The sequence below is a fragment of the Nipponia nippon genome, unplaced genomic scaffold (assembly GCF_047370975.1).
Source record: "Nipponia nippon isolate SJK-2023a ecotype South Korea unplaced genomic scaffold, ASM4737097v1 scaffold_6, whole genome shotgun sequence".
Taxonomy (NCBI): domain Eukaryota; kingdom Metazoa; phylum Chordata; class Aves; order Pelecaniformes; family Threskiornithidae; genus Nipponia; species Nipponia nippon.
The window spans coordinates 67,632,437-67,644,896 of record NW_028262380.1 but is presented as its reverse complement, the minus strand read 5'-3'; the positions used below and the strand labels follow the sequence as shown (position 1 = coordinate 67,644,896).

The 12,460-nt window shown below is 36.1% G+C and overlaps 1 protein-coding gene across 4 annotated transcripts in view; it reads right to left on the bottom strand.

The window, feature by feature from the left end:
* TTC29 (tetratricopeptide repeat domain 29) overlaps positions 1-12,460 on the bottom strand; it is a 308,070-nt gene that overhangs the window by 78,662 nt on the left and 216,948 nt on the right. For all 4 annotated transcript variants that reach the window (XM_087736793.1, XM_087736791.1, XM_087736792.1 and 1 more), the window contains 2 exons: positions 5,899-6,111; positions 1,058-1,143 (listed from right to left, as the gene is read on the bottom strand). In XM_087736793.1, the coding sequence (XP_087592919.1) occupies positions 1,058-1,143; positions 5,899-6,111 (299 nt within the window). The remainder of the gene's footprint in view (positions 1-1,057; positions 1,144-5,898; positions 6,112-12,460) is intronic.

The following is a 12,460-nucleotide window of genomic DNA, read 5'->3' as shown; positions in this document are numbered from 1 at the left end:
TTCCAGCATTCAGTTGATTTATATAGAAGATAGGCCTATCAGCGTTGAAGAATTATGTATAAAGATGGTCAATAGCTTTTGGAAAAATCGTATCACAAATCATTAAAAGCATGTAAGAGGATATTTCAAGACGGAAATCTAGAACCCCTCCTACACTGCAGAAGCCAAGCAAGCAATACTGAAACCTATGCTGAATTCAATCTGTGACTTCTATTGGTCTATCTCTGAAAAAAATAAACCATGACAACAAATAACCACAAAGAATGACCTCTATAAAACATATTCATTAATAAAGTACTGAGTCACTGCAGTTAAAGGAACAAACAGAAATAGAAATAGCAAATATCCAGCTGATTAATTGCAATTATCTTGGACAAAATATTAAAATAAATTAATTTTCCACACAATATTTTTAAGAGGATCATGGAGGACTGTGCCTTCTCTAGTAACTGGCACACACTGACCTATTACGAACTAGAGGAACCCTCCTTCCAGACTAGAATTCCACATGTAGAATTCTTATTGTCTTCGAATTATTATGTATGGGAGGCTCAAGGGAAATGTGAGAAGAGGAGCTTGGACTCAAACATCAACACAAGGGATTTCATCAGCTTTTCATACCCAAAGCAATTCATATTTCTTCTAAATTCCTGATGTTCTGAAAAGCTCAATATGTGAACAGATATATTTTTAATCATTGCTCACAAATACGCTGTATCAAGCTAGTTTGCAAAACTGGTGTTTTGTACAAAAAAACTAACTAAATAAAAACTGTTTTATATATGTATGAATACAGGAAAAGGAAAACTAGTCACATATATCCTAAATTGTCAATTTATATCCAAGCATGGAAACCTGGACTCCACCAGTTCTGGAATTTATTGGAACCATAATTGCTTAAGCCATATCGATTCCTGCCTACAGAACTAGATACAGTTATAGAAGGTCTGTGAGCCAAGTCTCTCAAGTCTTTTCCACTCTCCAAAATGCCTAGGAAGATGCCAAGGAGGCAGAGAAAGGCATTGGGAAAGCTAAAGCAACTTTAAAATAAACTTACTGATAATGCTCTCTGTTGTTCTCCAGCAAAATGATATGCTAAACTTAAGCAATACACAGCTTCTCCTTCTATCTTCATATCACCTCCTAAAGAAAGGATGAAAGTCAGTTATGAGCGTAATCTGAACAAAATTATATTAGTACAGTCAGTTCTTGCAGGTTCTTAAATAACATACAGGTATTTAAATATTGTAGTAAGTTTTTCCTTCTCCTTACCCTTGCCATTTATCTCTTTCCAAAAATATATAGTGGTAATTAAAAATAGAGGCTATGGATTTAAACAAAGTTCAACAAAGTCAGAGAAAATATCCTCCAGTAAGTAATGCAGCACAATCAATTTAACATGCTGTAATGTTCTCTGTCGTGATTTGTTTAGTAATACTTAGTGTCTTCACATTAAAAAAATCATAGTAGCCTCTCTCTATATATTCATATATAAAATAAAAGTAGCTACAAATATATAATACAGCCTTATATATAAACACAAAATATGTTGACCGACACGCTTCGCTAATGTGAATCTTAGCAAAACACCAAAAGAGAACTATCAGTAGACCAGGTTCGTATTTCTTATTCTCATGGCTACTTTGCAAGCTAATGTAGGCTAGAATAGCTAAAAAAAAAAAAAAAAAAAGGGATAACTTATATCTACAAGCAGTAATCATAGAAAATTCTGCGTAGGCAGTTGCTAACTGAGGTGCATCACGCTTTTCCATGCCACGTTTTATTTCACTAATACTGATCTAACAAACACTGCTTGCTGGTCTTTTTATATTGCTCCCTCAATAGAAAATCATCCATTCAATACTGAAATTTATATATATTAATTATATAAATGCTTACTGTATCACACTATATTCAAAAATTTCCCTCCAGAACATGAGTATCCATGAAAAAAATTGTAGATGAAATGATATTAAAAATAGCCAAAAATCCAGTCTTTCTGTTGCTCAATATCCATCTGCTCAAACACAATAGAGTGGAAAATCAACCTGAAGCGTAACTGCATATCAAGATATTTTGTAAAATACTTAAATAAATATAGTTGCAATGAAAAGGGAGATTATCTACTTACAGTTGTCAGCCTAGTAAATTCTTTATATCCAAACACACAGAAGCCTACATCTAGTTCTGGAACTCTCTGAATGTTATAATTGCCGAGGCCACAGCAATGCTCTATCTATAGCACTCAATACTTTACATAAAATTATGAAAAGCCTGTAACTCAAAAACCTGCTAGTCTTCGCCAATATTCAATATCCCTTAAAAGCCTTAATAAGGCAAAAGGATACAGCAACACAGTTTCACAGAAGAAGTGGTGCAAAGTTGCTAGGGATATAAAAAACTTCCTTCCTCGCTTAAGAACAGCCTGACAATCTAAAGTGGGTAATATCTAATCCTAATTCATAAAATACACAAACATAGGTGATGGTCTAGAAGGACAGAATGGATATTACAGATGGCAGCCAGAGCCAATACGGGTTTAACCAAATTGTTAAACAGATAGGGGCTGTAGGTCTGGAATGGGGACCAGAGAACTTGTCTGAAAGGAATTTCTAAAGCTTAAATTTAAAGAGAACAATGGCAAGCCTACTGTACATAGTGATATTTGCTACATGGCTCAGGAAGCTATGGAAAGTGATGGATTTAAAGTAAGGGCACTGGAACATCTGCCTGGACAAAGTAAGTTTTGGAAAGGCATCAGATCCATTTTGACAATCTCTTCATTCCCATCAGTTTTCACTAGCAATAGGAAGAAGTTGATGAGAAACTTCATCAGCAGTCGTTCCAGTTACTACAATAAACATTAGTTTTACTGTAGCTGTGACTTAAGCATGTATTATAGACAACAGTGGCAGAAAAAGCTGAAAGCTTGTATTTGATCAACAGATGCAGCTGGAAAAGATGGAGAAGTTTTTGGGTAAACGTGTTCTTCTTCAGCTGATTAACTGTATTGGCATTCTCAGTATTTGGGTACATACTCCCAAGAGAAAAGATCTAAACATGCAACTCACAAAACAGATCTACTAATGTAAACTGCAGATAAAAACAAAATAGGTTATTAAGTGGTTTAATTAAAAGAAAAAAAAATTAGGCAAATACAATCATATAGTCTCACAAATTAAACATTTGGAATGGAAAGAATTGAATTCTTGCCCCCAAAATCTTGTTTGGTTTACTCCCCAAAAATTACCATATAAAAGCATTCAGATTTCAAAGGGGGTTTTAAAATATTATTCTTCATGAGATAAGGCAAGATGAGAAACTTTTGTTCCTTAGAAATAATATAATTAAAGAGAATATAAGGAAAAATCTGAAATAGAAATAATTCACTGGCACTTTTAAAAATAATAAATGACAAAGTTCACATGGGCTTAGATGCCTGAAAACTTGTTCATTTTTTACAAGATTATCTGCTGGTCTAACAGAGATTTCTTTTTAGGAACTTGCCTTGGCTTCACTGAATACATTTTATACTTTTCTGTAGATTGCTGTGTTATGCTATCTACCTGTATAGTCATATATTTATTTGTGGCAAAACTTATTTTAAACTTTGGAAAATTTTTTCAATTTTTTTGCCATTTTTGGTAGTTTAATTCTATCTATCCCAACTACTGCTCAAAGACTGGCTAACAGATTAATGTTGGGCATACATTATTAAATTTAAAAAACTAATGTATCTGGTGATAAATATTCAATTAATATTATATATTAATTGTATGTGCAATTCATATGCAAAATACGCCCCTTAAGGAATACCATGAAAGGCTCTTGAATTGCTGTGCATGCAAAGAGATGATTATTTGAGACCTTCCTTCTATCCTACTTCTGAGAAGCACTCCAATAATCATCTAGGATAATCATCTAGGAAAAGTAAGTCTGTAGAAGTGGACATTTAACAGCATCTTTTGAGAAACAAGCATTATTAAGATTTCTGAAAAATCTGCAAAATTACGTGTACTTTCATAAAGTCAACTTGTAAGATTTGCCTTCTCTTTTCCGTTCCCTCTCATGTGTAAGAAATGCTCCAAAGTATGGTATTTCTAGCTGATCAACATCTCACATTAGAATAGCATTTGAATGTTATATACAATTTCCCCCAATTTTAAACCTATCCACACATAGATAAAGTTTCATACAGCCATTATCTAGAACAAGACGACAATCAGAAGTAGTCAGCATAGATTCATGACAGGGAAATTGTGCTTCACCAACCTCATAGCCTTCTAGGATAAGATGACTGGCTTGGTGGATGAAGGGAAAGCAGTGGATGTTGTTTCAATTTTAGCAAGGCTTCCGATGCCGTCTCCCATAACATCTTCATACACAAGCTGATGAAGCATGGCTTAGATAAATAGACAGTGAGGAAGACTGAAAACTAGCTGAGCTGCCAGCCTTCAAAGGATTGTAAGCAGCAGCACAGAGTCCAGCGGGAGGCCAGTCACAAGTGGTGTACTCACGGATCAATACTGGCACCAATACTGATTAATATCTTCATTAACGACCTGGATGGTGTGACCAAGCGCACCTTCAGCGTGTTTGCAGGCAATACAGAATTGAGGAGGAATGGTCAATCCACCAGGTAAGTGGCTGTACTGCCATTCAGAGGGACCTCGGCAAGCTGGAGAAATGGGCCGATGACAGTCTCATGAAGTTCAGGAAAGGGAAATGGGAAGTCCTGCATCTGGGGATGGAGAACAGCAGGCACCAACCCAGGCTGCGGGATAACTGGATGGAAAAAAGGCTGGCAGAGAAGGACCTGGGTTTCCTGGTGGACAAGTTGCCCATGAGACAGCAAGGCGCACTCATGGCAAAGGCGACCAACAGGATCCTGGGCTGCATTAGGCAGAGAGTTGCGAACGGGTCGAGGGAGGTGATCCTTTGCCTGTACTCAGCCCTGGTGAGGTCACCCCAGGAGTGCTGTGTCCCATTCTGGGCTCCCCATTCCAAGAGAGCGGGGGACATAGTGGAGTGAGTCCAGCAAAGGGCTGGAAAGATGACTAAGGGACTGGGAGCATCTGTCCTAGGAGGAGAGGCTGAGGGAGCTGGGACTGTTCAGATCACAGAAGAAGAGATGCGGTCAATGTGTACAAGTTTCTGATGGGAGGGTATAAAGTTAGTGGTGCTCAGTGACAGGACAAGAGGCAATGGGCACAAAATGAAATTCCATCTGAAATCAACAAAACACTTCTTTGCTGTGAGGGTGTTAGAACAGTGGAAAGTTTTCCAGAATGGTTATTGAGTCTCCACGTGTGAAGACACTAAAAACTTGACTGGATGTAGTCCTGGGAAGCCTGCTCTAGCTGACCCCGATGATCTTCCAGAGGTCTCTCTTCCTGCCTCAACTGTTCTGCAATTCTGTTATTTTTTTAGTTTATGTTTCAAAGTATTCACATAAATTAAGATATACAGAAGAAATCTTGTTTTCTTATGATAGAAAACTGTTTTTTGCAAGTATTAATAACTATGTAGAATGAAAAGGTAGTGATCCAGCAGATATCCCTCAAAAATTGCCACATCAACAGTGACTAGCCAATCAAAATCAGTGAGCTGAGCTTCCATCGGTGACCTCACTTTCTGATTCTGGGTTCACTGTTTTATAATATTATTCCCACATGGTTTTGTTTTTTTTTTTGAGATAAAGCTTTCAGGAAGCTAAAAAGATTCTTTGTTGTCAGCAAGAAGGCATTTCTGCTTTAGTGAGTTCTGGAAGTGTATTGATAGCATTTGTCTTTGAATTTCATAGGAAATAAACACCCAGTCAAACACTTCGCAATTTCTTGGGAAAATCATGGCATGCACATCAAATAAAGGAATGTGAAAGTGTTATTTCCCACCTACCTTCTTTTGCCATTTTTAAAGCCTTTATTAGCGTTTTGATGGCCTGCTGGTGTTCTTTATTTTCTAGCATTTTGTCTGCTAGTAATGTATAAATTCTCCAGAGATGCTTACATGCCAGTGAATTGTAAGTATGGCCTGTCTTATCCTTCCATGTCAAACCCTCTGTTAGCTGATAAAATGCTTCATAATGCTCAGCAGCTTTCATGACATGACCTAAAAAAATGTAATTCATAATTACAATCAGCGTAGTCAACAAAATTTTTTAGAAGTTATTAGTCTATAATAATTTTCTCATTAGAAATAAGTTGCAGCCCATTGTTTCACAGATTTTTCAAGACTCTTCAATATATACCTTACAGATCACTGAAAAATACCACCAAATCTCACAGTTACCAGTAATGCTGTAATTTAAACTTATCACATTTTAAATTAGCTTTCCTTTGTAGATTCACAACACTGGGGGTGTGTGATCCCAAGGCTGTAAAGTCAGAATTTTCTAGAAAATACAGCTATTATAGATTCCTGAATACAGCCTTTGTGGATCTCATATTTCAAAATCACATCTATGCATAAATAATCACAACTCAAACTGTTCCTCAAGTTTCTTTTTCCGTCATGAAAACCTGTGCTGAAAGATTTGAAATGTGGAGAACGGAGGTATAAAAACTGTGGGAAAAAATATTAAAATAAATTAATTGATGAAAAAAGAATTATTATGCAAAGTACTTTATTTAACAGTTATTACTAGGCCAACACTGGTGAGTTTATGTAGTAAATTTACTGGAGGAGTATTAACCACTAATAGATTCATTATTGAGCCTGAAGTAATACACTTTAAGGTCTTCAAATATAAGTTACTCAAACATCTTTAAGGCAAAGGAAAGTCTGAAGATAAAGTTCAATTCATTTTAACATGCAAGTAGTTCCTTCCTGCCCTCTGCCTTCAGCTAGATTTACCTCTTTATACATGCAATCTAGGAGATTTCCACACTTCCCGGACAACGGAAATTCAAAGCTTCTTGAAAGAACAAGAGCAGCTTTTCCTTATACATAATGGGTACAGAAAAACTGCTGGGAAGCAGGTAAGATGACACCATTAACACACACACACGCAAGCATTCTGGTCACAGTACCTTGTTTTACAAAGAATGTTCTATAGCAGGGAGAACTGTAAATGTGACCTTTCCTTTGTAAGTTTGTGTATGTGTGTGATGGAGGAATCTTGTCCCATAGATCATCAATATATCCATTCTATTTCTATTAAAAGCTGAACCAAACCATAAACTAGGTTTGTTTAGACATGTCTGCAATTCATACCTCTTCTGAAACACTATTTATACGGAACGATTACCATTTTGCGGACTGTTGTTACGGTGCTGCATTCAAATTACAAAAAGAACCAGGAAGGAGAAAAGTTGTTTCCCAATTGTAGGAAAGGAAGGGAGAGAAGCTTGGAGAAGGGCCGCCTTTAAGCATTCTGAGAGAAAACAAGGCTAGTTCCCCAGGCCTCCAGCCAACCTAGAGACAGCAGAACAGCTCTGACAGATTCCTCTTATTAACTTCATTTAGATTTGTCTTTTGCATATGTTACCCTTTTATAACCACGCTTTCAACATTGCAATATAAAACATAACTCTTTATTAGAATTAAATTTATTTTCATATTAAGCTTCTCTGATGATTAAAATGGGTTCAACTAAAATTGACAAGTACAAGAAACCTCTCTTTCAAAGACGCAACTAATTGAATTAGTTTCACAGACAAATCATTTTAAGGCTCTACAACCTATGATTCATGTAAGAGTCCCAGAGGACACAACAAAAAGTGAAAGGGGAGACAGCAAGCTTTATTTAGTTCCACTCTAGCTAGGGACAGATGTCAGAGAGATGGCCCAAAACACTGGAAAAAATGTTATTGCCAGAGTAGCGATCGGATCCTGTAAACAGGCAGGAGAAGATCTATACATTCTTTCCAAAATATCACATTCTTGACACCAGACTGAACAAACAGAAATGCAAAGTGAAATTATCATGACCAGTACAAGCTGTTTAAGGATTCACTGACAGTACATGTAACAGGAGACAGAGATGTAGACTTCCTAAATCCAGATGAAAACTTCTGTCCATTCTAATGCAGATGGTTTCCAATTTGAATTTGGGTTTCTGCCTATCCAGTCCAGCTAACTTCTTAGGGGAAGTCCAACTCGGAAGTCAACAGAATTCCAGTTTTCCAAGTTGCTAAATGCAGATTTAAGGTATTAATTGAAGAAGCTGCTGTTGACTTTGTGACAAATGATGGAAAGCTGAGTTGAAATTTAATGTTAATAGCTAGATCTAGCAGTTTAGCCACTTGGATTCTCATAAGCACATACAGACTCCTCCTTGGACTTCTCCCCGAAGTTTATTAATCAATTGATTGTCCTTTTGAAAGGATATTGCCATACATTTAAGTGATCTAGTTTCACTACTAGATTCTTTGGAATAATAAGAGCTTGATTCAAGCGTAACTCAAAAACCTCTAGTAAGAATGGGAAGCAGCAAACAAATGAATGGTATCACCTGGATACATAATTTGAAGCTGAACACAGTATCTGAGTTTCTACTAAGACTCTGTAACATAATCTCTTAACGGGACACATCATTTAGGTAAATAATACATGCAACCTTCAGAACTATTGTTTAGATTGTTAGAACTATCAGGTATGGTAATTCTTACTCATGCTTCCTCACTTGCAGTATCCCCTTGAGAAAGTTTCTGTCAGACTAGAAATTGAACTCATATATTCCACGTACCCCATAGTTCTTAAGAGTTGACCTAACCATAAGAGCTGTGACCTGACATCCTTTTTGCCAGATCTCAGTGAAACCTCTTTAGAGGTTTCCATCTACATCAAGCTTCAAAATACAAAAGCAATGTAATATTTTTGGTAGTATTCAAATGGAACTAAATTACATTTGGTTTCACTGAACCACCAAGAATGATTATGAAGTAAAAAGTAATACAATCTGCTCACAGAAATACCAAACAGAAGACGCTGAGCAAAAAAAAATAAAATACCTGCTAGTTTCCTAAACAAGGGAGAGATGGAATTCCTGACCTGAAAGCCCTTACGTGGCTGGGAATTTGCTTACTGAAGACTCTTTCAAGTTACACTAGCTATTTGGAGACCTCTCAAATTTGTGGAAGGTAAAACATTTTAGACTTTGGAATTAATTCCTCCATCAAAATAATCTGAAACCACTTGTTCTCATTGCCAAATGACATATCAGCCTATTTCTTTAATCCATAATGTTTCTGTGAACCTCAAATGTTGTGGAAAACTAATGTTTTCAGGGGGGTGGCAAGTTTATACACTGTCATGAGCCAGTTCAGTTGGAATTGATCTGGCCAGCGCATTCCAATTTTTAAACACTGAACTACTGCAGCTGTTGGGCGCAGACATAGGTAGATGCTGTCTGAAAATCTTGAAAACATTAAAAGAAAGTAATAAGCCAATGACAGAACATTTCTGAGAGTAAGAGTATTTTTATCTCACCTGAGCCGTGCCAAAGTAGAGTTTTAAATTACTTCTGTTATCAGCTGAAAGAAAAGAAGGGGGGGGGGGGGGAAGCAAGCAAAATGACAGGAAAAACAATGAATAGGAAAATAACTTGGAATAGTTTGTAGAAATGTATCTTTTGTATCTCTAGGAATTCAAAGAGAAAATCCAGAAGGTGTTTCTAGGAAATCCATATTTGAAAAATCTATTTGCAAAATGTTACACAAAGCAGTATAGCTATTTTCAGTTGGCACCATTAACAGCAATTGCATGTTTCTTTTCTCACTGCCATGCAGAAATTAGCTCAAGTGTATACTACATGGAGTTTGAGAATCTCTAATATCTCTTCCCTGTTTATAAAAGGAATCAAAAACCAGAAACTTAACTCTTATAACATATATACTACTACAACTAAAATGTTATAGTTTAATGTAGCTCAGAGCATAACAAAGAAACCCTATCAGCAATAGTTCAATCCTAAACATAGGAGGTAAAGATAGTCACAATATAATTTTGGGAGTAAAGAATCAGTTTTAAACAATTATATAAAACATTACTCTGCTACTAAGAGTATCAAATTTTAGAAATTACTCTTATTTTCATAGCAACTACATATGTATGCAGAAAGATTTGTGCTACAGTTTTCACTGAGTTCCTTAGAAGTCAAAAAAATAAATCTATTCATTCAAGCAAAAGAACTCAATGTAATTTTGTAAATACTGAAGAGAAACGTTTTTACATTACCTAAAACTTCCTTTATAATTCCCCTTCCTAAAACCCACTCCAAAAGTATACATTTGTTATATCAAAATAGATATCAAACCAAAAGGGGTATATATGGAGACTACTGTTTTGCCTTTTTTTTTTTAAGTAGAAAGATTGACTAGATATTAACACAAATGGGTTTAAATGTGAAGCTGCCATAAAAGCAGGCACATAAATGTAATTCTCCCAGCCGCTATTTTGATGCACATTTTTGATTCCATGAATATTTTATGAAATGGCCCAAACTAAAGCCATATAACATTCCTGCATTACTGATGCTTGCGCCCGTAAGCTACAAACATTAGAGGCATGATTGAGTGCATTAAAATGAACTCATTCAGCAGTGCATTGATTACTTGAAGGAGAAAAAAAAAAGTTACTCCCACTTAAGAAAACAGCACACAAATCTGAAGTTTTCAATACTGAAATTAAAGAGAGCAAATTTGAATAATGTGGTATTTAACAAATAAAAGCAGTACAAAACTATCTAGAATTCTCTATATACAGTCCTGACATTAATTAGGTGAGATGTTAATTAGGTCCACAGATTGCTTCCAGTAGCGTACAGGTAATTTAAAATGTCACAATCTGCAAAATGCAGTGACTGACCTGTACTAGCTCCATGGCTCAGCAATACTGACAGCACCTAATGATTTCCTTTTCTATCAGCTCGTACATTTACCAATGAAAATAATGCCACAGAAACAATTGCACAAAAAAGTGACAGGTCTGTTAGGTACATTTCTTGGGCAGCACTAGTATATGCAGAAAGCACATTTAATTCTAAATTGTAAACAGTTGTTGAGGACTTTAGATTAAAATACACTATAACATACATAAAGATTTATTGTTCCTTTAGGTTGTTGTTTGAAGCTAAGGTAGAATATTTTCTAGAACTAGGACATCTTTTGTAATCAGTTATTTCACTGTACACGTGGACATAAAATCTGCTTGAAGCAGCAGTTAATAGAAGCAAAAAACCAAAAACGTTATTACTATTTTAAAAGATATAGGCTTACATTTCAGTTTAACTGCTTGAACTACTTGCATTGTTTTTAGTTTCCTATGTTCAGGTACGATAATTGTGCTAGCACTATTCATGCTGAAATAGTTAAGAATCTGTCACAGTTTCCAATGTGAGCCACTATCCACTATCTACAGAGGTTGTTTAAGTCTTTAACAGAGATGTGTTGGGAGGTGGAACAAAAAACTCACAAGAATCATGAAACAAGGCTCTCATTCAATAAACAGTTGAACCACCCTGGACTCCTGAGGTAAAATGAATTGTACAAAAGTCACTGTGACTGATCTCAGATGCAAGAACCTGACTTTACGTGCCATCTGCAAAAGCAAGGCAAAAACTGCGGAAGAGATTTAAGCTAAAATTTTGTGGTTCCATAATGCTACAAGATTTCTCTAAAACACAACCAATCATCAGACAACAATCAAGGTGAGTATTTTTAAAATAAAGGATAAACAGTTATTTTCATTTACTATACAGGAGCTGATAACATTTTTCATAAAGATTCCACAGGGAGTTTTAGCAAAATGACACAGACAGTTCGTAAGAATATTGTAATGAACACGCTGGCTCATCACGGGGTATTCTGACAATATCCCCAATTTCACAATACACCATTAGACCTCTCCCTAGAGTCTAAGCTGCTCAAGGTCAACTGAAAGCATGCCCAAGAAGTAGAAGGCTTGAGGACATAAAGGAAAAGGAAGGAGATAAAAGGAAAGCTGAGCATCACACAACCTGAGATATGGCATTGGTGGACCGAGACTGCAGATGCAAAAAGATGGTATTTTATGTTCCCTTGTCTGGGTCAAGAACTGCTAGGCTAATCCTTGGTATTGCAGTTTAGAGAATGATAACATTATTTCTGCTTGCATTAGTTAAGCAAGTATTTGTTGTCCGAAAAGAAAGACATAACTATAGGAATCCAGTGAGCATTAGATCATATATAGTCTTGTCCCCTGAGGACCTAAATTATTTGCCTTAAAGCTCAAATACTCAAAATATACCTATACAAACCTAGAGGGCAGGGCTATTGTAGCACCCACAGTAGAACTGTTCACAATACATTATATCACATCATCAACACATTATGACATTAAAAATGCTCTAAAAAGATGTTGCTTAAAGAGTTCTTTAAGAGAGACCTCACAAGCTAGGGATAATACTACTAGTTTCTCTGGTTGCTTGCCTGTCTGCTCTCTAATCCCTTCCCCTGCTGCTGCCAACACTACTGAACTG